General features: G+C 43.5%; 1 protein-coding gene across 5 annotated transcripts; it reads right to left on the bottom strand.

Moving 5' to 3' along the window:
* Positions 1–665: 665 nt before the first annotated feature.
* LOC109261275 (neuroblastoma breakpoint family member 6-like protein) lies at positions 666–26745 on the bottom strand. 5 transcript variants are annotated; one of them, XM_019439847.2, is made up of 9 exons: positions 26310–26745; positions 17076–17284; positions 15071–15170; positions 12578–12813; positions 8882–8933; positions 7784–7947; positions 6985–7140; positions 6090–6209; positions 666–1139 (listed from the first exon to the last, which is right to left on the bottom strand). In XM_019439847.2, the coding sequence occupies exons 2-9, from the start codon at positions 17251–17253 to the stop codon at positions 1129–1131; spliced, it is 1017 nt and encodes a 338-aa protein (XP_019295392.1). In that variant the 5' UTR covers positions 17254–17284; positions 26310–26745; the 3' UTR covers positions 666–1128. The 5 variants fall into 5 exon arrangements, with proteins under 5 accessions (XP_019295392.1, XP_019295391.1, XP_019295393.1 ...); XM_019439846.2 differs by lacking the exon at positions 26310–26745 and adding an exon at positions 17666–17793; XM_019439848.2 differs by lacking the exon at positions 26310–26745 and adding an exon at positions 17666–17793 and having other exon boundaries at positions 6985–7092.
* Positions 26746–26787: the final 42 nt, after the last annotated feature.

Raw genomic sequence — 26787 nt, 5'->3', positions numbered from 1 at the left:
CTTGCAAAAGACAAGTCAATGGGTACTTATTTTCAAATATAAGGAATTTTTCAGGAAAAACAAACAAAAGCCCAAATGAGAGTGGAGTTATCTGAAACCTACCAGTTCCATGTAGATACTCTGTTTCTCCCTGTGTATTCTAAACAGAGACCTCTAGGATGGAACTTCTGCTAGACCTGTACGGGAAATATAAGGGTGAACAGCAAACTCTCAGGATCCTTCTCTGGCAGAGATTATATCATCGTTTCTTTGGGTCCCCAACAATTAGGTATGTGAGACTGCTGCTCTACTTACAGACTTTACAGATGCCTGTGAAGGCAGAATTTTTCCCTGAGTTATCTCAGTTCCCAGAGTGTGAAACACGATGTAGTTTTTGTACCTAACACCAGGTACTCAATAACCTTTAAATTTTTAATATTTTAAGTAACCTCTACACACCCAACAGGGTGCTCGAACTCAGGACCCCAAAATCAAGAATCGCACACTCTTTGGACTGAGCCAGCCAGGCGCCCCTCAATAACATTTAATTTTGGAATGAAGTGATGCACCTGGACTTTGTTGATATCACTCTGGGATGTAAATATAGTGGACATACTGAGTTTCCTTTTAGCTGGAGACAGTTTTGTGATTTTGATTTGTTAAAAAAAAAATGACAGGCAACAGAATGTATATAAAATAAACTCTATTCTCTGAGATTTCTGAATCTTCATCTTTCAAGGAAAATGGCCGTGTGCAGAAGAGCTGATGAATAGTCTGCAACGTCATTCTGACTTACTCTTGACCCAAATCCTGGACATTTTCTTCCAGCTGCTGCTGACTCCAGTTGTCCACAGAATGGGGGTGGGGAGAGGAGAGGGTTAGGGCATCTTGAGATTATCTGTGAATCTAGGTATTGGTGTCTCTTACGTAGTTATCAAATTTGCAGGCTGAAGGGCTGTGATTTCTGGAAACTATCCGTTGGGAGTAAAAACCCAAAGTGGCTTGAGAAATCTGATTCTTAGAGGTGGAGCCCTCTCGCTTTCAGATTTGGGGCTTTCACTGTTTTGTTGTTTTAGTTTTTCTCATCAGTGGGGGAATGATGTTCATGACTGAGCTTTGTTGAAATAAGAACTTTTCATATTTCCACTCCTAGTTCTTACCTGAAACAGAAGGGGGGAAAAAAGCTAAGTTAAAATGAGAATCTTCTATTGGTTCTGCTGACACCAGAGGCTGAAGTGACAGCTAAGGAAGAAAAGAGGCCATGTGGAACCTGAATGCAGTTGGTGGAGAAGCCATGGTCGGAAACTACAGTCTGGAAAGAGTTGTACTAGCAGACTAGTGTTCTAGGACAAACTAGGACAAGTGTTCCGATATAAACCACTGCCCTGTGACGTGGAACACAAGGCCCCACCGCCTCATAGTGCTGAGAGCCCCACTCAATGCTGCTGCCAGTGGGTTAGCCAGATCCATACCACCTCCCCCTCAGGATCAGTTTACTCTCCATTCTACTCTTCTGGAGAAAAATGAAGACCTTTCACACCTTCCAAAAGATGTGCCTTGCTTCAAATATGTACCGTCAGAAGCAGTCAGTTCTACAAATGAGAGGTTATTTTGCATGGAAATCTTGCTCCTAAATACATGTCTTTTTTTTTTTTTTAAATAGGAGGGTGGTGCCAAAGGAAGAGTCCCAGAATGTGCAGGGTCCTCAGACACCATCTGTAATACTGTGGTTTATAATAAGAAATGTAAATTTGGTCTTTGTCTCAGTTTCTGGCAGAACTCCTAAACCGCTTGGAATTAGTCTTTTGATATATTAATATGTGACATTTAGAAAGTGCCAGAAGGATGGAGGTTGATTACCAAGGGAACCGACCATGTGACAGGAGGGTTGTAAACTTTTAGTCTCATCCCCCCTGACCTCTGGGGATGAGAGAGGGGCTAAAGATGGAGTTCGACCATCAACAGCCAAGGATTTAATCAATCATGCCTATGTTACGAAGCCTCCATTAAAAACCCAAAAGGATGGGGATTCAGAGAGCTTGTAGGCTGGTGAACACATAGGGGTGCTAGGAGAGTGAAGCTCCCAGAGATAGCATGGAAGGTCTGCACCCTTTCCCCAAGCCCTGCCACGTGCTTCCTGAGTTATATCTGATGTGGGAAACAAAGGTAGAAAGAAGTGTAAATAAAATTAAATTTCCTTATAACCTGCAGCCCACTGATAAATACTTGAGGCTGGCAGAGTGTGACACTCCTCCAGGAACTCCCTACTGTCTTAATGTTAATGCTTTGCTAGAGGGAAAACAACCTTAGCTTGACAACAGCTAGGCCTCCAAGTTCCCGTGAGTCTTCTTTAGCACATGAAAGTCCTTTCTGGGGTGCCTGGGTGGCTCAGTCAGTTCGGCGTCAGACTTCAGCTCAGGTCATGATCTCACAGTTCATGAGTTCAAGTCCTACATCAGGCTCTGCTCAGAGCCTGGAGCCTGCTTTGGATTCTGTGTCTCCCCCTGTCTGCCCCTGCCCCACTCGTGTTCTGTCTCTCTCTCAAAAATAAATAAACATTAAAAAATAAAAAAATTTAAAAAAACATATGAAAGTCCTTTTGGAAACTTTCCTTGTTTTTACCTTCCCCAACTCCCAAGCAATAACCAGTTGCTCTTCACAGTCCCAGTGCAGCTCCTCTGGTCCTGTCCTCGTGCTTTAATAAAATCACCTTTTTGCACTGGAGAGGTCTCAAGAATTCTTTGTTGGCCATTGGCTCTGAACCCCAATACTCCAACCCCCAATACTCAAAAAGTATTGAACCCCAATACTTTTAAACCAGTAATCAGAGCGCCTGGTTGGCTCAGTCCGTAGAGCACGTAACTCTTGATCTCGGGTTCATGAGTTCGAGCCCCACACTGAGCACAGAAATTACTTAAATAAATAATTTGAAAAACATAAAATAAACCAGTAATCTAGTAAGTAAAATATTTCTCTAAGTCCTGTGAGCCACTGTAGCAAATTAAACCCTAGGAGGGGGTTCTCAGTCAACTCTGATTTCTAGTCAGTCAGATGTACAGGTGACAACCTGGATTTGCTACTAGCATCTGGAGTGGGTGGCAGAGGAGTGCAGTCGCACAGGACTAAACCCCTAACCTGTGGAATCTGGTGCTATCTCCTAGTAGGTAACTTCTACCTCTGGCCATAGTATCAAGGGGCTATTAGTATTAGCTAAAGCCACAGGACCTATAAATGAAAGACCTGAGGCTAAAATCCATGCCTCAAGCCTTTTCACTATATCTCTAAATTTAAGAAAAGGGAGAAGAAAGGCTCCAATCTGGAAAAAGGTAACAGGCTCTACAGTCTATTGAGTACCATGTTTAGGACAGGAATAAAGCTTTATAGAAAGTTTCATTTAAGTATTCTTGTAAAGAGATTAGAGAGAAAGAAAGAAATCAGAAAGAGAAAAGGGAAAATTAGCAAATAAAGAGCAAAGTTAAACCTTGGACTGATCCATTTATACTCCATATTTTCTTTTTTTCTAATTTTTTTAAAATGGTTATTTGTTTTTGAGAGAGACAGACAGAATCCAAAGCAGGCTCCAGGCTTCAAGCTGTCAGCACAGAGCCAGACGTGGGGCTCAAACTCACGAATTGTGAGATCGTGACCTGAGCTAATTGGACGCCCAACTGACTGAACCACCCAGGTACGCCCCTACACTCTGTATTCTGTATTCAGAGCTCCACATCAGGCCCTCTGCTGTCATTGCAAAGCCCACTTCAGGTCCTTTGTCTCCCTCTTTTTCTGCCCCTCCCCTGCTTGCGCGCACGTGCATGCGCCCTCTCTCTCTAAAAACAAACAAACAAAAAAACCCCCCTAAAAAAACCCCTCAAAATCTTATCTGAATTTCCTTTATCTGACTAGAGCAGAACATACCAAAAATACAGGTGCCACATGAAACCCTACTTCCAAGGGAGCTTCCTGGGAATTCAGCTGCCATGGAGACTGTCCATTACCAAGAGAATCAAAAAGTTCAATAGAATTTTCCATACCTTTCCAGTGAAGCCCTTTGTTAAATTGGTACATAAATTTTTACCTCTGGGTGTTCTGGGAATTATTAATTATTAAGCAATTACCACATGCATGTGTAAATGAAACTTCTCTTTTCTCATGTTTATCTATTGTTAGTTAATTCAAGGTCTCTGGACCATTCAAACCTAAGTAGGTAGAGGAAAAATTCCCCCCTAGTACTCTCTTTTAGGATTTTGCTTAATGAAAAGACTAATCAAAAGCAAAATTTTTCAAATTGCAACTGGTAACCATTAGTAGGTTGTCAAGTCAACACTGTAGACTTGACTACAGACTTTACTTAAAGAATCAGGAAGGAAAATACTAGATAAGACCCATTACATACAGTAAGGGCTTTTTTTTTTTTTTAACATGACATTGGATCACAAAGAATTGTTTTTTATTGTGTCTTGTGATCAGAAAAATCCGAGAAACTGCTCTAGATAGACTGGTTATAGGTCTAATCTATATATCTACCTCTTCTTTTCTCGTTTTTCCATGCTATACAAACAAGCCTGTTGAGAGAGGAATGCAAATCCCATCAATGACTAGTGTTCGGCTTTCCTAAGAAACTGTACATCTGGGATGCTTCTGTATTGGGTGACCGTGGTAGACTGACGGTCCTTCCCTTTGGTAGCCACATATTTGAATCACCTAGGAGCTGTTGAAAACTAATATCCCAAACACACATGAAACCATTTTAATCAGAATCTCTAGTATGGTAGCTAGGCATTTGTGTTAGGCAAAACCAGGTTCTTATAATGACGTGATTTAAAGCTACTTAGGAGACCTGCCCTATTTCCCATGGTTCTCTTTGTTTCTCTCTAGCTGTCCTACCATGGCTTCTTTCCCATTGGACCTAAAGATTTTAATCTTCCTTCTTATGGTCTCAGGTGAATCTCTCTCTTTCTCAATTGGATTTCCAAGGGAAAAGTTTCCTTCTGTTTATCTACCTGGGCCTTTACAAACCTCGCCTCTGCATTTCCTTTTTCCAAAGCTAATTCACCACAAAGGCCCCCTCCTGTCAAGTAGCTAGGCTTTCCTATGCCTGGACCTGTCAATCATGGGTAAATAATTTACAGGTAGGGTCAAGGGTGCTGTGGGATTGACAGAAACTCCCAGGTCCTTCCAGTTCTCTGAGTCATCAGCCAAGTGGTTCTAGTAATCCGAGGACAATCCTATTCAGAAGAGTCCTTGGAAAAAAGCAGCACAGGCACAAAAAGGTAAATGGAATCTTAGGTGACCTAAACTGGCCCCTAATAGATTTGGCAGGGATATCTACTGAGGTGGGCATTGCACACAGCAAAACTCAAAAAATATTGAGCCTGGTGTATAGGGGATAGGCTGAAGGTATTTTGCAGGTTTGTAAATATTTTTGCCAATCTGAAGGTAATTTGGTTTGGTTTTGCTTTTCTCCTCAATGGTAAGAGTTGGAAACCATAAGGTGACTGGAATGTTATCGTTTGAGTGCAATACATAGTTTGTATTTTGTATCAATATTTTATTTTCTTTATACAAAATACAAGTTTGTCTTTTATTACCAATATAAGCTATACTTATTTCGATTTTTTAGTACTTTTATTTTCATCAGTTTGAAAATTGGGGTTTTGCTCTTTTAGGCTTATGGCACCTTTCTGGTCCTCATACTTCCTCAAAGACTACTGACTTAGAATCTAAATTCTGTTTCCTTGCTCTTTCAGCATTCTAAGACAGAGTTTATCTAATTTTGGCAAATTTTACTCAATCAAAATAAGTATTCTCTTATGTCTTCTCACCTCTGAGGACTGTTCTTTTCTTCTAAGCCTTGCATTAGTGAGGTGTGGTTTGTACCTGAAAGGTGAATTTCCCAGAGCTATTCATTCCTGGAGCCTAGAGTCTGGGGACCTGTAGAGGGAGCACCTAGGAGGTAGCCCTCACCATATCGAGAAAAACTATGAGAATTATGAGTCAAGAGGCTTTGGGTAGCTGTGGCCTCCCCATCATCTTTTGTTTCTATAGCTGGGTAAGGCAAGAGAAAAGAAAGCTCTGAGAGTGACCTCCTCTTGTGGTTTTTGACCACTTACCTCTGGAAATACGATTCAGGTGAGCCAGAAGGCTCAGACTTTCTTTCCTGATATCTCTGTTTTCATTGTACAGCTGGGCAAGGGAGTCCAAGTTCTCCCTGTAGAAGTCAGAAGTATATCCTATTGCAGGAAATAATTAGCAGTTTAGGCAAATTCCACACATTTGCTTAAGATAATGCTTTCTGCAATTCCTTTTCCCCTTCTGTCTCAGCCCAGGAGAAACCTCTGGGGACTCAAAGGTTGGAACTTCAGCATTATGGGGCAGAATTTTCACCAGGCCCTGAACAAATGCCAGCTCATTCATTTGTATTATCACACCCAACAGCTGAAATTATGAAGGAGACTTTTCTCATTAAATAGTTGCTCCTTTGATATAGAAAGGGGCCCAGTCACTGTTCTGGCCCAGCCAGAGACTGGGAAATGATGGCCTCTGCGTGAGTGCAATGTAAGAGGAAGATGTGTGGAGAGGAACAACCTTGAGAACAATGAAGGGTAACCAAGACATTAGGGAGGGGGGTAAGGATGACAGCAGCAGAGACCCTCACTCTGCTGAATGAGTGCTCAGCAACCTGGGTTCTACTGAATGACTGCACAAGAGGAGAAGAGCAGCAGAAAGTGTACAGCTTAGGAGTCACAAGAAGGCTTTTGGAGGTCAGATAACTCTTAAGATGGAGGGACAGCTCAGTCTTGGGGCAAACCTCTATCTGAGCCTATTTACTCATCTAAAAAGTAGGAATGTTAATACCTGTCCTATTCTCCCTAGTTGGGCCATTTGTAAGAATAAGTGAAGTATAAAGCATGTCAAGTTCTTGAAATCTGTGAAGCCCTGCAACACATTACAAGTCCTTAGAAAGATACATATTGCCAGAAGCAGACAGACTTGGGACTCCCCTACCATCTCCTTGGTCAGAAATGCTGAGATGATGTTCCAGCTTTTCTTGAAGGCAGGCATTGATGAAAAGAATTTCCCTCAGGTGCTGGTGCAGGTTCTGGATCTCATCTTCTGCAGCCATTCCACCAGGACAGGGAATGAGGTAGAAGATGGAGAATCCTTATCACTAATGGGGTGGCCAAGGGCCTCTCAGCAAGATCCCTGCCTTGCACCATTCTTCTGCCAACTTCCGCTTTCATCAGGAAATACCTGGGAACCACCTTTAGGAGCCTGCAGGCCTTCAAACAAAGCATGACCCAGTGCTAAGCAAACTCCACAGGGCCACCTCCCATACAAGGATATGGGAAGTATAAAGGAGGTTGATATAAGGTGGTAAAATATTGAATCAGCCTTCAGAGTAGGGCTTATCTAGTACTGGGAAAGGTGTGGCCACCTCTTATATAAGACTTTTGGGTACTAAGGAATGTCTCTACTAAATATCTCTCCACCATCATCTCTCCATTCTCCAATCTGGCTTGCCTAGACTCCATTAGCTTGCAGATGCCAGTGGGGGACAGAGTGACTGAGATGAGGTGCGGACCACGAACAATGCAACAAATTACCTGACCCACCAAGGACCTGTATTTGAAACTTGGTCCGAGCTGCGCGTCCAGCCTGATAGCTTTTTCAAGGTTAATCTTTAGGGCCTGCCTGCTAGATGGTCTCACTCAGCCTAGACCAAGGTGGTAAGCATGTAGAAACTATTGGAGCTTTATTCTCCAGGCTTGTGTTCCTTTATTCTCTTTATAATGGAAGTACTCACTGGTGACTTCCACAGCAGAGCTGGCTTCCTGCATGTCAAGCAGGAAGGAACTGCTGCGGGGAAGCTGGTGAGAGTCATGGCGACTGGAATGAGTCAAATACTGTTCATCTAGTGAGGCTTCCAGGGCTTCATTCACTTCTTCCTCCTGGAGCCCCCTGCTGAGCCTGGGGAGGATGGCAGGGAGGTAAGACAGGAGATTAAACTGTGGCAACCTGGAACCACAGCTTCGCAGCTGGTCCCGTCTGAAGCTCCTGGAAGCCATAACAGAAAGCAAAGAGGCCATCTGGATGAGAGAGAAAGCATAGCAATCCACTTCTGACGGGTTCATGAGCCTAGAACTGGGACAGAAGGGGGCAGCAGGTGCTCAGTGTACTGACCTCATAACATGTGGATGAGGAAGTAGACTCAACTATTCTAAAAGGCACTTATGACACACAGAGACCTAGAATATTGGTTTTAAAATGCTGCGGACAAATTTTGTTTACTATCGTAGGAAGTCGTCCACTGAATGCTGGCTCCTGAGACCAATGTCTCAGTTTGATTTTTTTTTTTTTTTTTTACCATACACGTTTTTAGAACACAGACACCAGGGATCTCTGGCTAGTTTACCTTTATGTCAGACTGACTTTAGCTAACTAAATTTGATGAATTACTAAGAAATGGTAACCAATACAAGAACTTACCGTGAACAGACAACATTGTTTAAAAGGGCACATCATTGGGGCACCTGAGTGGCTCAGTTGGTTAAGCATCTGACTTCAGCTCAGGTCATGATCTCACGGTGTGTGAGCCCGTGCCTCATGTCTGGCTCTGTGCTGACAGCTCAGAGTCTGGAGCCTGCTTTGGATTCTGTGTCTCCCTCTCTCTCTGCCCCTCCCCTGCTTGTGCTCTCTCTCTCTCAAAAATAAATAAACATTAAAAATAAATTAAAAAAAAATAAAAGGACACATCACTATATGATGAATGAATGAAATGGGTACAATTAGCAGTTTCGTTTTTTTTCCCTCAGATCTGGGACTTTGGCCTCTTGGTCGTTTGTTTCTGGAATCTTCCCTACACTTCACCATTCTATTATCAGCCCTTTTGTTCTTCAGTTACCTGGGTGCCAGTGGCTCCTGTCTATCTTCATCCTTCTTATCATTGTGATTTTCTGAGAACCAAAAAACAGAAAGAGCTAGTCAGAAATTGAGCAGATCCCATTTCACACATTACAAATATTAGGGCCTATATGATCAGGGACGTAATACTCTACACGTTTGTTTAGAATGCTCTGGCAGAGAAGGCTTAGGACTGTATCTTCAGAGAAGGAGCCTGGCAGGCTTTCTTGAGCAAACTGGACAGTAAGCCTTTGTAAGGGGATTTTGTAGAATGCTCTGGCAGAGAAGGCTTAGGACTGTATCCTGGTGTGGTGAATAATCACCATGGCATCTGCTACCAAGTCAAGGCAAAAAGTTTAAAATGTCTGCTGTTCACCAGTGCTTGGAATACTTGTTCAGTTGCCTTCTGGACTTCTCCAGTTGTAACCTTCATTTTTGCCCCATAGCAGATGGCTAAACTGCGGTTGTGTGTCCTATTAGGCTTTCATAAAGAACTCACTGCAGTCTCTAAGGAGCAAAAACTTCTGGAGAAACCTCCTAACCCTTCCAACCCAATGACTGGACAAAGGCACCTGTGCATGTCAGCGAGTGGAGAACATGAAGAGAAACTTCTCTTTTTTTCTTTTTCTTCTTTCCTGACCCGGCTTAGAGACCAGCCCAGTTGCAGAACTGCCTAAACCTTAAACCACAAAAGAGAATCTAGCTCTCTGATCAAAAGAACTAGGAAAACGGGATCTCTTGCCTGAAAAGTGTGAAAAGTACCCCCATTTATTTTCTATTTCTCAATTTTCTTGCCTCCTTGCTCTTAAAGTAGCCCCAGTCATTCAGAACTGCAATACAGTGAGGGGGCACCTGGGTGGCTCAGTCAGTTAAAGCATCTCTGACTCTTGACTTTGGCTCAGGGCATGATCTCATGGTTCGTGGGTTCCAGACCACCCTCCCTACCCCTGTCCCCCAGGGTCAGGCTCCATGCTGACAGTGCAGAGCCTGCTTGGGATTCTCTCTCTCTCTTTCTCTCTCTCTCTGCCCCTCCCCGGCCCTTGTGCACTCTGTCTCTCAGAATAAATAAACTTAAAAAAAAAAAAAAAAGAAAGAAAAGAAAAGAAATAAAGAAAAGCAAAACAGTGTGAGAAGAGAAATCTCTGAGAGAACTCACTCTTTCTGAACAGAGGAACTTGGAAAAGGGACCCTGGGAAACTGGAAAGTATGGAAGAAATACCAGAGAGAAGAGAGTCTGGAAAACTGTCTATGAGCTGATAAAAGTCTCAGGGCTCATCCCCAGAATATGTGTGGAATAGACCCAAGGAATCATGGCAAAGGATGAGAAAACTGAGTTACCACACAAACCAGCAACTAGTCCAGAAGAAACCTAAGGAATGTATTTGCTAGACTGACCGAAACAACGTATCAAAGGCAATGAACACTGATTTGACATTGGATACTACCTGTAGAAGGTGAGGCAGAATTTGGTCTGAACCTAATGGGGTTGATTGCCTGCTAAAAAAACAATTCCAGAAGATTTTAACAGGACCCAGGGTCTTACAATACAATATTCAAAACGTCCAGAGGACCCTATAAAAGTACTCAACATAATAAAAACATTATCATTTCACTAATGAATAAAAATCATTTGACTGAATTAAACATCTACTCAGAAAATAAGGAATAAAAAGGAACTTCCTCAAATAAGTTGGAAACATTTCTTGGCTGGACCATGCCTACTCATGTTGGCATTAGGAGACATAATTTTTTTCCTCTGTTGTCAGCAGTTACTATCATAAAATAAAAAACAAAAGATTCGTTTGTTCATTCAAATATGAATAAAAGAAACAAAAACAGAAAGGGAACTTCCTCAACCTGATAAGGTACTATGATCATTAGAAAACTCAATATTAATAAGAATATCAATTCTTCTCAAACTTTTCATAGATTGAAAGCAATGTGACTCAAAATCCCAGAAGGATTGTGTTGTTGTTTACAGATAATGGCAAGCTGATTGTAAAATTTATATGGAAAAGCAAAGAACCTTATTTTTAGGTAGAGTGTTCTTAGATATAACTACAAAAGCATGATCCATAAGTTGTACTTCATAAAATTAAGAAATTCTGCTTTCTGAAAGATACGTTAGGAGAATGAAAAGATAAGCCACAAACTGGGAGAAAATATTTGCAAGTTAAATATCTCATAAAGTACTTGTATCCAGAAATGCAAAGAACCCTCAAGACTTGATAATAATAAAACAAACAAATCAATTTTAATATGACAAAATATGAACACTTGGTTCACCAAAGATACAAGGAGAGTCAACGGGCATATGAAAAGAACCTCAAAATTATTAGTCATCAGGGAAATGCAAATTAAAACCACAATGCATGGGTGCCTGGGTGGCTCGGTCGGTTAAGCATCTGACATTGGCTCAGATCATGATCTCATGGTTCATGAGTTCGAGCCCCGCATCAGGCTCTGTGCTGACAACTCAGAGCCTGGAGCCTGCTTCAGATTCTGTGTCTCCCTCTCTCTCTGCCCCACTCCCACTTGTGCTCTGTCTCTCAAGAAAAATGAATAAACGTTAAAAGAAAAATCTGTTTTAAACCACAATGCTATGCCCTCCCCACACTTATTACAATTGCTAAAAAGACAAAAAGCAAAAGAACAACAACCTGAAAATATCAAAAGTTAATATTGGGGAACAGCTGTAACTTTTACACATTGCCAGTGGGATCTGAAATGGTATAGCCACATTGGAAACCAGTGTAGCAGTTTCTTCTAGGTTAAACGTGCATTTACCACATGACCCAGCAATCCTACTCCTAGATATTTACCCAAGTGAAGTGAGTGAAAACATATTTTCAGGGGCTCCTGGGTGGCTCAGTTGGTTAAGTGTCCAACTCTTGGTTTCTGCTCAGGTTATGATCTCACAGTCGTGGAATCGAGCCCCAAGTGAGGCTCCACACTCAGTGCTTGGGATTCTCTCTCTCTCTCTCTCTCTCTCTCTCTCTCTCTCTGTCCCTACCTCTCCCTCTGCCCCTCTCCCCCACTCATTCTCTCTCAAAATAAAGAAACAAACATTTAAAAAACCCCACATATTTTCACACCAAAACCTGCAGGTGAATCTTTAGAGCTATTATTCATAATAGCCCCAGACTGGAAATAATCCAAATGTTCTTCAGTGGATGAATGGATAAATAAAAGTGGTACGTCCGTATAACGGCACAGTACTTAATAGTAAAAAAGGAAACCAACTACTGATACATTCTGGAGATGGAAAATCTGTAGGGACAGAAAACAGATCCAGTGATTGCCAGTAACTGGGGTTGGGCACAATGGCTGACTACACAGAGGCACAAAGGAACTGTGAGTGGTGATGGGACTGCTCTATATCTTGATCGTGGCAGTGCTTACAGCACTGTATGGATTTCTCAAAGCTCACAGAACTGACACTACAGTGGGCTAACTCAGTGTAAATCAATTATCCTTAAAAGAAAGAAATGTCTGTGGGGGCTCACCTTGGGCCCAGGTGAGTCCCCCTAGGTAGTTCTACCTAATAGCATCACTATCAATAGGCTGAGAAGGGCACAAAACAGCTGGACAACTGGCTAAAATGTCACTCTTAGAGTCACGTGGAAGCATGGAGACTTATGTGAGGCTAGGACCTTGGGAGGAGCTAAGGGTCTCCAGAACCTGTAAGCCAACTTACCAGTGATGAGTTTGCTGGCAAGGCTCTCTGCCAGCTGGCTTCCTTGGGCCAGCTGCTCACAGAATCTCTGTCCCTGGTAGTAGGGAATGTCAGCACTCCTGAGGAGGCCCTCAAAAGACTTGACTATGCTCTTCGTATGCTGAATGAAAAGATAACAGACACCTTTCCCTTCTTGTATCTTCTGTCGTAAGTGGGTCAGTTCTCGGGCATGAGCCTGAATTAGGGTATCATGTTTCCTAAGGTAGGAAAGAAAAGTAAAATATAACAGTGCATGTAGTGAACGATAGGTTGTGGGAGTTTCAACAGAGACATCTCTTAGAATGCCCCTAAGGAATTCCCCAACTTGAATTCTTATACAAGTCATGTGACTTGGCCTGCCTGTGGCAGAGGGAATGAGGAAACAGCATTGGGTTTGTTTGTTGTTTGTGGGGGGCCGGGCCCGGTGCCAGGCTGAGACCGGGTCGAGCAATGTTCCCCGTTGACTCAAGCCAACCCGGTGGTCCCCCCTCCCATTCATGTGGGAGGCCGGGCCCCGGCGCCAGGCTGAGACCGGGTCGAGCAACGTTCCCTGTTGACGCAAGCCAACCTGGTGGTTCCCCCTCCCATTCCCCCACTTTCAAGGGCATACGAAAGCTTTGTCAAGGCTGAGAAAGTTAATTCCTAAAGCCTGTGGTCTGCAGGTGTTGGCAGTAATGCTACCTCCCTTTTTCTACCCCGAGTCAGATAGAAACAAACATGGGAATTGTGTTTTGCTAGCAATCTTATCAACAAGGTCTTGTGACCTGTCTAGAAAATGCACAAGAAACACAGAACTAAATGTTTTGGTGGGCAGCAATTATGTGAAACCTGTTTATTCTTAGAATGACCTAACCCATAAGAGTCTGGTTATAAAAGATTGTGTACAGCAACAATAAAGCCGTCACTTGGGCCATCAGCCCAGGGGACCCTCCTGTTCCCAAACTTTCTCTTCTCTCTTTTCTTCTTGCATTCCCCTACCCTCAGGACCCTGACCTTGGTGTTTGTCGCGCCGGCCGCAACAGTTGTTTTATTAGCTCTGTTTTGAAAAGATGCCCCTTTAGTTCCTCAATTCAGCCCACATCCATTTCCATGGAATATATACTACCTAGCATTATACAGAAAGTTGCACGCACACATGCACAAACCAGATACGGAAGTGTTGGATGGGTACGTGTGGTGTTAATTCAAAGGATGAAAAGGAAAATCAATGTAAAGGTCAAGAAGGATAACATTCTTTTGAGTGACGTGAAAAGAAGTAATAATCAGTAAGGAGGCACTTAAGAGTAAATAAAGTTCTGAGTAACAATTACATCACTCTAAGTGGGTTTTCACCATTTTCTAATTATACAAATATTATGCACAGATTCCAATCTAAAAGTGTGAGCTCTGCGAGGCTAGAGACAGTGCCATGTAGTACCCAACTTACAGTACCCAACAGAGTGTACACACACAAGTAGGCATTCGGTTAATACTTAGAACCACATAATCCTAAAGCTGGACTAGATATTTAGGTCTACCTCATCTGATGCCTGAATCTCCTCCCTGCTGTCTACTAAATTATATTCTACAGATTGTCTTTCAAATTCTATTCCATAGAGCTCTTAAAAAGTGTCAGAGTTGGTGAAGGCATAGACTAGGGAGCAACAGAGGCTCCAGACCTATGCCTTCTTCAATCAAGTATCTCTGCTTTAGGAAGTTTTATACATTTGAGCTTCTCAGATTCCCTTTCAACAAAGGGTTAAAAGACATCTGGAATCCCACAATCTCCCCTATATTTGAAACAATCTGAGGATGGACAAGGCTAGTCCTCAGCACATTAATAATCCATTTTCCCAGACTGCTTGATTATCTATCTGCCCAACAGCCCTACCAGTTAGTACTCCACATAGTATGGTACTTAGAAAAAAAATCAAAGTTGAGAAGGAGAAACATTTTTATCATGAAAAAGGCACTTTGGAAAACTTGGGAAAATCTCTCTTACGGTAGAAAATGTTAGTCCATTAATGACAACTACCACTCCCGTAAAAAATAAAAGTATAATGATTACAGAAAATATTTGTTGAGAGCTTCATATGCATAGGAGATGGTTTTAACCTGTAATCATGTGTCTCATCTTCATAACCCTCTGAGGTAGATACCGTTGGTATTTTTATTTTGCAGGTGAGGTAGCTGAGGTAACTGAAATGCAGGAAAGCTGAGTGAATTTGCGCAAGGCCACCCAGCTGGAAGCCACATTGCTGGTATTCCATCCCAGGCATCTGTCTCCATTTTATTCTTATGCTATTTAAGAGAGAACCCCAGAGACCGGACTGTTCTCCCACCCATTCCCACAACCCCACCGGTTGTCTTTGTCTGGTTCTGTGCCTGCCAGGTACTCTCCTGCCCTTCTCCTTGCACATGCGCTCTCTATACTAGCAGCCCACAAGGCCCACTTAAGACCGTAATTCACACCCTCCCGCACAGGCACCTCCTTACCCCAGCCTTGCAGCTGGGCTCTTCTTCTCTGCCAGCTCTCCCTCAAACCGCGCTCCCTCCTCCAGCACGGATTCAATGAGGGCTTTGTGCTCTTCACTCTCTGAAAAAAACAGACACACCTGCCTCAGTGGAAAGCTGGACACGCTGCTCTAGTCACTGCCTTCACACGAGGAGGCAGGGTCCACCCCAAGGACAAATGTAACCCCATTACCAGGCTCTCTGCTGGGATTTCCACATTTCATTCCTCAATCTCCCAGGCTACATGGCACTTGATTGCTCCCCATCTTAGACATGGGGAAAGAGAAGCTCATGGGCAGGTAACTTGCTCAACTGGATTCAACTGGAATGAGACAATCCCTGAGGAATTCACATCCCCTGAGGTCTGACTCCAAATCTTGGGCCACTTTACCAAGCTTGGTAGCCTCTGAAATAAACCATTAACCTGGGGCGTGAAGTAGTGATTTCCTGCATTTAGGATGTCTCCGAAGATTGTCGGACTGATGGTTCTCCCACGTTGAGAGTTTCAATAACCCCCTCAATAGTTCAAAAATTTAAAAGTTTATCTGGATACAAGGGTGTAAAATGTATATGGAGGGGAAAAAATCTGAAAGACGTATGTTCAAATGCGAACAGGTGTTGTGTTAGGTTAGAGGGAGAGAATACACGGTGCTTGCCATTGCACTGTCCTAGGTTTTTGAGAATTATCATGTAATCATCACAACTAACTGCAAAGGCAAATATTCTTACTACCATCACAGGTGAGAAAACTGAGGCACAAAAAGGATAACTTCGATTTGGACCCAGAAGTCTGGCCCCAGGGTACATGCTCATAATCGCTGTACTGTATTATCTTTACACTAAGATCTAGGGCAAGATCTCTTTACTAGCTCCAAAATATTTGTTCTACAATTGTGATTTTATAATAAGCAATGTAGAAAAAAAGCCCTTTATACTTCCACACCCCAAAGCTCATCTTTTTCTTAATAAGTAGGCTTTTTTAAAATTTTTTCTCCATGTAAGTTGGATAAGCACATTTCATCCTCTACTGATTTACTGAAAAATTGTAGGAATTTGAAAGCAAACTCAACTTCAATGTCAGCAAGCATCCTCCTCTACTGTTCCTGTCTCTCATGTGTCCTCACTCCATCATGTTTCCTTCAGTCACTACAGCTTCCCACTGCTACCCCCCCACCCCCCAGGACAAACACGTGTGAGACTGTCCAAGGATTTCCAAATGTGAAAGCTGAGCATGGAGAGGGAAGGGCCAGCTCCTACACAGACCTGGTCTGCTGGACTGGAGGCCTCACCCACTTAACCTCGTTCTCATTTTGGCCCTGCATCTCAAAGCCGAGATCCTGGACCAGCTTGCTGTCTGCAAAGTTCATATTCAAGGGAGAGATCAAAAAGGTGTTATAGAGTCTCTGATTTTCCTGGAAATACGTTCAATCTCACAGAGTGTAAGGGGCGGCTTCCTGGAACTTATGTGGGAAAAGAATCTGGCTCCAGGCATCAGGACTTCCCTCGGTGTTTGCTATTGATGTTCTCATCTCCAGGTATCTGGTTGAGTGGGAAACAGCTTTAAGCTCCCATAAGGCAGGGAGGGTAGGCTATTACACTATTATGCTAGTATGGCTAGCACAGTGCTTTGCAAACGGGTACTTAGAAAAAGTTGGAACTGAATCCTGAGATATTTAAGCCAACAGTGTTACTATATGTTTATAGAGTCTGATACATGTTCCTGAGAGAGAAAAGACAGTTTAATGCCTGAACCCACAGTTTAGCCTCTATGCCTTCCTACCCTCTCACTATAAACGTCATTCCTTTGTGCCTCAGTGTTTCCATCTTCTGCAAATTGAGAGTAACATATCCACTTCTACTTTTCCAGGGGTATAGTCAGGATGAGATTTATTTTGATGGAGAGAGAAGAATAAAGTTTGGGGAGTGTTTAGTTTCTCAGAGGGAAGATGGGCAGTCACTCTGGTGACTGTGACCACACTGGGCTTACTGTATTTCTGCAGCTGGTTGGCCAGGGAGTAAGCAGTAGCCTTGGATGTGAGGAATTTCTCTGTGAGGTCTCGGAAGCTCTGTTTGGTTTTTGCCAGCTGGGAGAGCAAGTACTGGTTGGTTTCCAGGATGCTCATTTCTGTCCTTGGATCAGAGAAAGTGGTGAGAGATTCTGCCATGCTGCAGCTGTGGCAGAAGTAGAGCCAGAACCTAGGAAGGAGAAGCCCAAACAAATAATCATAAACAAGTGAATAGGTTATGGTGACAGTTGCACTGCTGGTAAATTACTACACACAGACCTCGGTGGCTCAGTTGGTTAAGCATCCAACTCTTAGTTTTAGCTCCGGTCATGATCTCACAGTTTGTGAGTTCAAGCCCTGCAGTGCAGAGCCTGCTTGGGATTCTCTCTCTCCTTCTCTCTCTGCCCCTTCTTCTCAAAATAAATAAACTTTAAAAATTTTCTTAGAAATCATTGTACTGTACAACTCTAATAGGTGAGTTTTATAGTATGTAAATTATACCTCAAAGTTTCATTAAGGGGAAAAAATGGACTTAAACACGCTAAAGTATGCAGATGTAATTCATACTTACTTTGGGGCTAAACTCTGTCAGCATTCCACAACTCTTAAGAATTCTCAACCACAAAAATAAGGCATAAGATAGCAGAGCTCAGAGCCAAGGCTACCATGCGCAGCTTAGGCTCTGATAAGAGTGCCAGAGGAAGCATCCAGCCTGCCGGGCAACTGTCTGGAGTCACAATAACAGAACTGGAAAGTAGGGAGTGTCATGGAATCTTAGGAGCCCCAGTATTCCAATTGCTGAGGCCATACTGATATATAAGATCACCTGGTCTGTTCTGAAGGTCACCACCAGTGGGGACCACCCCATCCCCAGCAGCCATTTTCAGTATTTGTGTGGCCATGTACTGATACCACAGACTTACCTCTTTCTAAAATTTAAGGATATTTTTCATTGTTTATTCTTGTAAGTGCACAGAAAATATGAAGGAATCAATATTTTCCCAAAATCTTTCATTATCTTAAGGACTGTCCTGAAGTCACTTCACTTTTCCTTCATGAAAAATTTAAAACTTTTAGATAGTCTTGGTGTTCTTTTTGCTTCTCTAGTTTTATTCCACACTGGTTTAATATTATAGGAAAAATTTCTGAGTATAACTCAATGTGTGGATAATTAATTTATAAGGATTTCTATCCTGTATCTCAATTTTCTTCTTGCCACAGGCTTATGTTTGCTTCTTTTCTCTCACTGAGGAAGCTTATTGGCTTTGCATTAAACTTGAAGTCAAGTTTGACATCCTTCTTCCTAGCCCCACCCTCTTCCTGTATGTATGGATTGCTTTGTGTCATAATCTTTATATACCTATTTTGTTGGGTTTTAAAAAATTATTTATTTATTTTTGAGAGAGAGAGAAATAGGGAGCAAGCAGGGGAGGGGCAGAAAAACAGGGAGATAGAATCCCAAGCAGGCTCTGTGCTGTCAGCACAGAGCCCCTTGAGGGGCTTGAACTCACAAACCATAAGATCATGACCTGAGCCGAAACCAAGAGTCAGACAACTGAGCCACCCAGGAACCACTCTATGTACGTATTTTGGGATTGTCACTTATGAATTTCATTCTAGCTCCACAGGGTATCTTTCCCACTTGTCAAAGTTACTGAAAGAGTTTTTGTATATGTCTTTGAATGCATGTTGTGGCCACCTTGGGCTGACTTATAAACTGATGTTATTCTTCATGTCCAGAGCTGTTTTTGTAGAACACTGATTGATAGTTTGTGTTGACCCATATCTGTTGACTTGCGGTTGTATTCTCAGAGCACGGTAAAAATCAAGGTGATAGGTCAATGGTGGTTACTGGTGGTCCACATCATTCCTGTACAATGAGATTTAGTGACACAGAGGCTAAGGTTTTATTTTTATTTATTTATTTATTTATTAACATTTATTTATTTTTGAGACAGAGAGAGAGAATGAACGGGGGAGGGTCAGAGAGAGAGGGAGACACAAAATCCAAAACAGACTCCAGGCTCTGAGCTGTCAGCACAGAGCCCGACATGGGGCTCGAACTCACAGACTGAGAGATCATGACCTGAGCCGAAGTCCTATGCTCAACCGACTGAGCCACCCAGGCACCCTGAGGCCAAGGTTTTAAAGAGCCACACAGGTAAGAGAGAAAGTGATCCTTTGACACCTTACTTCCTACAGATCATTTTCTTCCTGGTTTTGTGAGCCTGACACTAGAGAAACTTCTCTGGAGTATCTGTCTCTTCCCTTTAGCTACTTTGCTTTTCCAGGCTAGTGGCCCACACATGCGTGACCATGGCCACCTCCATCTGTGTCACTGAACACTCATGACCAAGTGAAAGAAGACCAGACAGACTACCCATCCCACTTGCCCACTTGCAACTAGGCTATGTGATAGTATTGGTTTGTGAGATGTCTCAAATTAAGTGACTTCAGTCCTTTTAAATGTATTGAGGCTTCTCTTATGACTTAGTGCATGTCGATCCTGGAGACTGTTCAAAGTGCAGTTGAGAGAAATTGTATTATTCTGCACTTATTGGGTAGAGTGTTGTATAGATGGCGGTTAGGTCATGTTATTTAAATCTTCTATTTCCTTGTTGGTCTTCTGCCTGGATCTTCTACCCATTATTGAAAGTGTGGTATTGAGGTCTCCAACTATGACTGTTCAATTGCCTATTTCTCCCTTGATTCTGTCAGTTTTTGCTTCCTGTACTTTGGGACTCTGTTAGATGCAAATGTTTTTATTAGTAGTATAACTTCCTGATGGATTAGGCTCTATATCATTATAAAATGTCACTCTTTATCTCTCCTACCATTTTTTGTTTTAAAGTCTCCTGTCTTTTTTGTCTGGTACTAGTTTAGTCATTCCAACTTTCTTATGATTGCTATTTGCATAATTATGCTATGTTATATGGCAAAAGAGATTTTGCAGATGTAATTAAGTTGTCCTTAATTGGGGGTTCTTATCCAGGTGGACTGACATAATTACATGAACTCTTTAAATCTGTGTCTGGGTCAGAGAGATTCAAAGCTTGTCAGGGATTCAATGAGGGAGAAACTCTTCATTGCTGCCTTTGAAGATGGAAGGGGCCACAGGCACAGAAACCAAATCCTCAGTCCTACAGCTTCATAATTAATGCTACCTACAAACATAAGCTGATGATTTTTAAAAAATTGTTTTTAATGCTTATTTATTTTTGAGAGAGAGAGAGACAGAGTGCAAGCAGAGGAGGGGCAGAGAGAGAGACACACACAGAATCTGAAGCAGGCTCCAGGCTCTGAGCTGTGAGCACAGAGCCTGATGCGGGGCTGGAACCCATGAACTGCCAGGTCATGACCCGAGCCAAAGTCGGATGCTCAACCGACTAAGCCACCCAGGCGCCGCCCCCCTAAGTTGATAATTTTTAAAAACACATTTATAGTATGTGCTATACAGAGTCAGACAGACTCTGTCTCCATGCATCCTTCTTTTCTGCTTTGTACTTGCACATTACTATATCTGTCTAGATTTAGGAATAACTGCCAGTGCTTCATTCAGCCTTTTCTCCTTTTTTGCATGTGCTATGGCTCTCTGGAGCCAAATGGCACCACTGAGGGGGCTGAGCACAGGGCAGCTGGCTTTATTGTAAGCCACAGGCTCCTGATTTAGACTCTGATTTTCACCCGCCTACAAGGCGCAAGCACACTCCTCACAGCTTCCTGTCAGCAATATATGGATTACTGCCTAAAAGCCTTGCCCTTCCCTGGACCTGTAATGTCTTTAGTATTATTGGGGTATCTGGCCCACCCCAGAGCTACTCTCCTTCCTGGAGGTTCAGTTACTGCATCCCTACTGCATAGTGAGAAGCTACCAGGTGGCCAGCCGGAGGCCCAGCATGCAAATCAAAGTTAAATGATGATACTTTCTCTAGATCACTTGGAGTTGTAGGCAAATGTGGCAAGGATATTATTTCTAAATGTTTTACACTACAGAAACACACCAGAACTTAACTTCCCATCTTGGAAGATACAACCTGGAGGAGTGGTTGTTATACTTCAGGCCAAGCTCTAATCCTTCCAGAATCACAGTTTGGCCCCCAAAGCTGTCAACCTATGGTTCAGACAAACTCTTGACTATCTTTTATTCCAAAATAATTGCCAGGTTCCCTTTTTGTTGTTGTTTGACAGCTTCTAGATGCTAGATCTCTGCGTAGACTAGATTTACAAATCTAGTAAACAGTCATGTTTACTAGTAAACAGTCCTGTTTAGTAAAATAAACAGTCCAGCAGAGGTAGCAAAAAGGATTACTGTTCTAATCTTGCATGCACAAAGAGTCCCACAGATGCTCTGCAAGGGCAGCAAATGAACTGTGTTAGGGTCAACAGCAAACACACACATTGGCCAGGAATCAAACCTGGGTACATGAAGCGACAACTACTGCCACTGGACTATCAATGGTCTGAATTCAAGGTTGCTTGCATAGTTCATAACATTCCCAATAGTTCAGGTTCAAGATTCAGTGACCCCATAGCTCCCAACTACACTGAGAGCCCTTCTGTTTTTGGAGGTTGGTCTGTAAAGAACCAATTGGAAGAGAACTACACTGAAAGAGGCTAGAAATTCCCAGCTGACGTCTGCAATCCAAAATTGCCCCTGAACAAAGGTCTCCATGCTCCAATGGCACCTTGAAGACATGACTACTAAGAATTCCTCTAAGACCAAGTTCTATGACATTTCCTCCAGGAACTTCCTCAGAGGAATCTTTAGTGGTCTTTATTCCAGCTGCTACAGAACAGATTTGAATTAATTCAGAAGCCAGAAGGTCAGGCACACCAGAGTTGTTACTTCCTAATTTCTGAGCACAGGCAGAGGCTGCTTGGTTCTTTCATTATGAATCCATGTTTCAAAGCTAACACAAGTATAGTGCCCACTGCCTCAACTGAACCCTGTCCCTGGAGGTTGGGCCCTGCAAATCTTCTCCCATCACCTCTCAGGGTCAGTATGGTCCTAATGGCCAAGGGAGAGAGGACTGCTCTTGGTTGATTAACTCCTTTGATCAGTGTGGTCCAGATGCCTTCAGGACCTTGATGATTGGGAACCAACATGTTAGGGTGGTGCAAACTTTTGGGAATTTATCTTCAAGGAGTAAGACTCAGACAAAGCACAAACTTGGTCTTCAGCCACCATATGTGTTGCTGTATATTTTTCTATACTTGGGAAGTAAACTAGCGTCACCATTTGGAACACATGTAAGTGTTCTCCAGCCATCCTACCCTTGTGTGTATACCATAGAGAAAGTGTTTCCTGATTCCATGATGAGACATGAATAGGAAAGATCTTTTTAGCTGGTAGTGTTCAGGAGGTGGGAACAAACCAGATGCCTGTAAATGTGGGAATAGATAATAAACATGGTAGAGACATGCCACAGTATTCTATGCGGCAGATGGATATGATGAACTAAATATTGAAAACAGTAATAATAGGAAGAATTAGGAAATAGAAAAAATATTTATGGAATACTCATATTGAATCAGTTAGAGCTCAGTTTAGAAAACTATTGATTTCACCTTGGAAGGGCTGGCAAAGTAGAACACAGGTGGAAGCACTGGTACATGAAATTCAATGCCTTTCCTACCTGCTGCCTAGGAGTCAGGAAGTTTTGACTGCTGCCAATACCACTGCCTCACACACACTCTAAATTGGTGACTAGCCGGGGTGCCTGGGTGGCTCAGTTGGTTAAGCGCCCGACCTCGGCTCAGGTCACGATCTCACGGTCCGCGAGTTCGAGCCCCGCGTCGGGCTCTGGGCTGATGGCTCAGAGCCTGGAGCCTGCTTCCGATTCTGTGTTCCCTCTCTCTCTGCCCCTGCCCCGTTCACGCTGTGTCTCTCTCTGTCTCAAAAATAAATAAACGTTAAAAAAAAAAAAATTAAATTGGTGACTAGCCATGAGAATAAGGCTGCCAGCCACGAGTATCTCTAAAGAGTCATGGTTCCATAACCTTGCTTGCCATCAGCAACAGCAATAGGAAGATTGCCTCTCCTCACTTTTGCCAAAAACACATGAGTGGATCTAATCGGTAGAACATAATTTCTACCCAGAACCCAACCTGCAAATAAGTCTGAGAAGTATGATTTTTAGTTTTCTAAACTCTTCAACTAGAAGGAAGGTGAAATGGATTTTGAATGAGCCAATCTACATTTAAAGTGGTTCTAAGCCAATCCCCGCTAAAGAGAGGACCACATATTTTTTTAAAGACACACACATTTAAATATGCAAAGAGAAGTTAGAATTAAAGGACATATACTAAACTCCTTAGAGTATGTGCTCCCAGGGGTGGGGTGGGGGGATGGGAGTGGGATGAACCAAGAAAATAATGAAAGACAACAAGGAGGAAAGGGCATTCATTGCTCAGGGCACCCACCATCAAGTGTCCTGAATTAAGGAACAAAGTTAGCTTTATCCTCTGTACCTGGGATCTATGAAATCCATAAACTAATCAGTGACATGAAATTTCAAAAAATGCAATAGGAAAACAAAATTCTTTCGAAACAGACCAGTTAAAATAGGCAAGGAGAAATTATTAAGGACAAAAATCACACAGAGGTAGTGGAAGTGAAAACAACTCTCAGCAATCTCCAACCAACACTAAATACAACCAATTATAATGGATCCAAATCCCCTCAAAGTGGGTGTAAAAGTAAATTTCAGCTACAGCAGTGTGTTAGACAGAAAAGGACTACATAGGGGCGCCTGGGTGGCGCAGTCGGTTAAGCGTCCGACTTCAGCCAGGTCACGATCTCGCGGTCCGTGAGTTCGAGCCCCGCGTCAGGCTCTGGGCTGATGGCTCGGAGCCTGGAGCCTCTTTCCGATTCTGTGTCTCCCTCTCTCTCTGCCCCTCCCCCGTTCATGCTCTGTCTCTCTCTGTCCCAAAAATAAATAAAAAACGTTGAAAAAAAAAATTAAAAAAAAAAGAAAAGGACTACATATTAAGAACAGTACAATCTGTACCAGGCTAATTGTAAGCAAAAAAGTGAAAATATGACTCTTAAAGACAGAGGGGAGGGGAAAGTTTTTAAACTGGTTGAAGAAACAATATTTTAGCGTCTACAGGAAACATCAAATTGTTTTTCCCTGGCCACCTTCTCTGGCCAAGATGGCGTCATGAAGGAAAGAAATCTTGGAATTTTCACTTTTATTCATCCTGTATAGGTCTCTGCAAAACTTCACAGTTTAAAAGCAGGGCTGTTTGATCCTTGGTCTTCTCTAGACACTCAAAAGAAGCTTCAGAGGTGAGGAACTCAGTTACCACCCAGATTTTCCTCAGTAACTCAGCACATACCCAAAGATCCAGCCTCCTGAACCTTCACTGGGTGAAGAACTGGTGAAAAAATGGGAGGAAAGGGTTTGGGAAGTACTCAGCAATGAGAAGGCAAAGAGATAGCTTTAGGCAGGGAGGGAATTAACTTTCCCTAGGTCTACATTAGCTTAAGGACCAGACACAAGAGCTGATTTTTTTTTAAGATTTTATTTTTAAGTAATCTCTACACCCAACATGGAGCTCAAACTCACAATCCCAAGACCAAGAATAGCATGCTCCACCAACTGAGCCAACCAGGTGACCTATTTTCTGATGCTTTTCTAGAAGTCTATTAATCTACTTGGAAAGAGATTTCCTCCCTACCCCCAGAATTAGGCTCTTTCAAATCAGATATTTTGATTTGAGTGCCATTACTTTACTTTACAGTGCTGCCTTACAGAAATCCCCTGGGACAGCCTTTGCTACAGGTATTTTCTATATGCTACCTCTGTTTTCCAGAGAGAACTGCTGTGTAAAGCTATTTTAGAATTGCTTTTTCAAAGTCCTTCCAGACACTCTTTCTGATTAGACCTACTCCAGCAATTGAGAAACAAGCATCAGTGGTTCACTAGTAGAATTCTGGCCTTCTATGCGGGAGGTCTGGGTTCCATTCCCAGTCAAAGGAGGGTTTTCCTTGCACTTTTATGTGCCCAGTGTTCTCTCTGTTGGATTATCTATTGCACTAGCAGCACAAGTTATTACAGGGTTGAGGGTCTCAGGAGGCAATGCTAAAAAGAAAAAAGGGCAACTATACCCCCTTAGGTTAATTCCAGAGCAAAACACACTGAGGTCTAAACAAGGGATTTTTTAGAGCTCTGTCTTTGAAAGGACAGGTTAGTATGGTGGGTCCTTTTGAATACTTGAAACCAAAGCCATTGTTACTTTTTTTCTGCTGGCAAATATCTGGAATATAGTGTCATCCGGTCACTGATTAGCATGCTGGATCTTGGGCTGGGCTGACCACTGAGCAGTGTCTCACTATAGAGTGACTATCAAGAAATGGGAAGTCCAGGAAGGAGAGAGGCTGTGGGGCCCAGCAGACACCCTCGTGGCTGGGGAGACATTAGCAGCCCAAGGAAAGGTTGTGTGGAGGAATTGGCATGGACATGAGGGAAGCTACAGAGAGGGGCCTCAGACTTTTCTGTGCGGGTAGGCCCTAGACTTCGGTGGTACTGGCAAAATTAAGGACAAGAATGAGCCCCAAGTGGAGAGCAGCCTGTACAAGAAAATCATGTTTATTTTACACTCCCCCAAGCAAGACCTTTTTTTCCAATGTTTATTTACTATTTTAGAGAGAGCGCGCACAAATGCAAGGGACGGGCACAGAAAGCGGGAGAAAGAGAATCCCAAGCAGGCTCCGCAAGGCCAGCACAGAGACCACCAGGGGAACTCGATCCGGTGAACCCTGAGATTAGGACCCAAGTCACAATCAAGACTCCCACGCTGAACCAGCTGAGCCACCCAGGTGCCCCATCTAAGTAAGACTTTTGGTACGTGGCTCATTTTTAATGCTTACGTATTAGCAGCACTTGGGGGAAGGCCATGACTATCACTGGCTCTGGAGCTTTGGAGGAGACTCTGGAAAAGGAAGGCTCTTGGAGTCATCTGGTTTGTTTAAGCCAGTTTTCATCGACTCTTTTCCTCAGCAAAGAGTGGACGAGGTTGCCTAGGGGAGGCGCTCCGCCTTAGACCCTGGGGTCCCTAACATCCCCCAAATGATTCCGAAAGACAAGGGACGCAGCAACGGAAGTGGCGCGGACTGAGACGGCTTTCGAGGCAGGCTCCGTGCCCCTAGACTGGACTCGGGTCCCTCCCACCCCACCTCCCAGCCCGCCGCGCCTGCACTTTCCACCTACTTCGGCTGCTGCTCTGCACGCTCAGGGCCCACACAGAGTGCTCTTCGACGCCGGCCTTCCCCTCAAGCCACACGCCCGCTTTGTCCGAAAATCCTGCTGCTGCTTTTGTTAATTGCCGTCTCGGAGCCACACAACCGGCTTGCTGATTCGGGCAAACGACTCTCCCGACACAGGCGGGGAGAATGACGCCACTCGCGACCCCCGCTCCACTAGGACTTCGGGGTTTGGGGCCTTTACCCTCGGGACCCGGGGCTGGGCCGCCGTTGAGACTTTCTGGGCTCTGCCCGTCAAATTAGCCTCTTCCGGGCCGGGCCTCCAGGGTCAGGGGCAAGGCCGGGCCCCCTCGGCGTTCTGCGCCCTCTCTCTCCGTCTGCCGCGCCCCGCACCCTTGCGTGCGGCCTGCGGATGAGCCCCCCGACGGCGGCGTCGATTCAGTGTGTCCGGCGCCGGCGACGCGCAGCTGCGCGGTGCACGCGGA

This window comes from Panthera pardus, unplaced genomic scaffold (genome assembly GCF_024362965.1).
Source record: "Panthera pardus isolate Hobbes unplaced genomic scaffold, ASM2436296v1 HiC_scaffold_11, whole genome shotgun sequence".
Lineage (NCBI taxonomy): Eukaryota > Metazoa > Chordata > Mammalia > Carnivora > Felidae > Panthera > Panthera pardus.
This window is presented reverse-complemented; position numbering and strand designations above follow the sequence as displayed.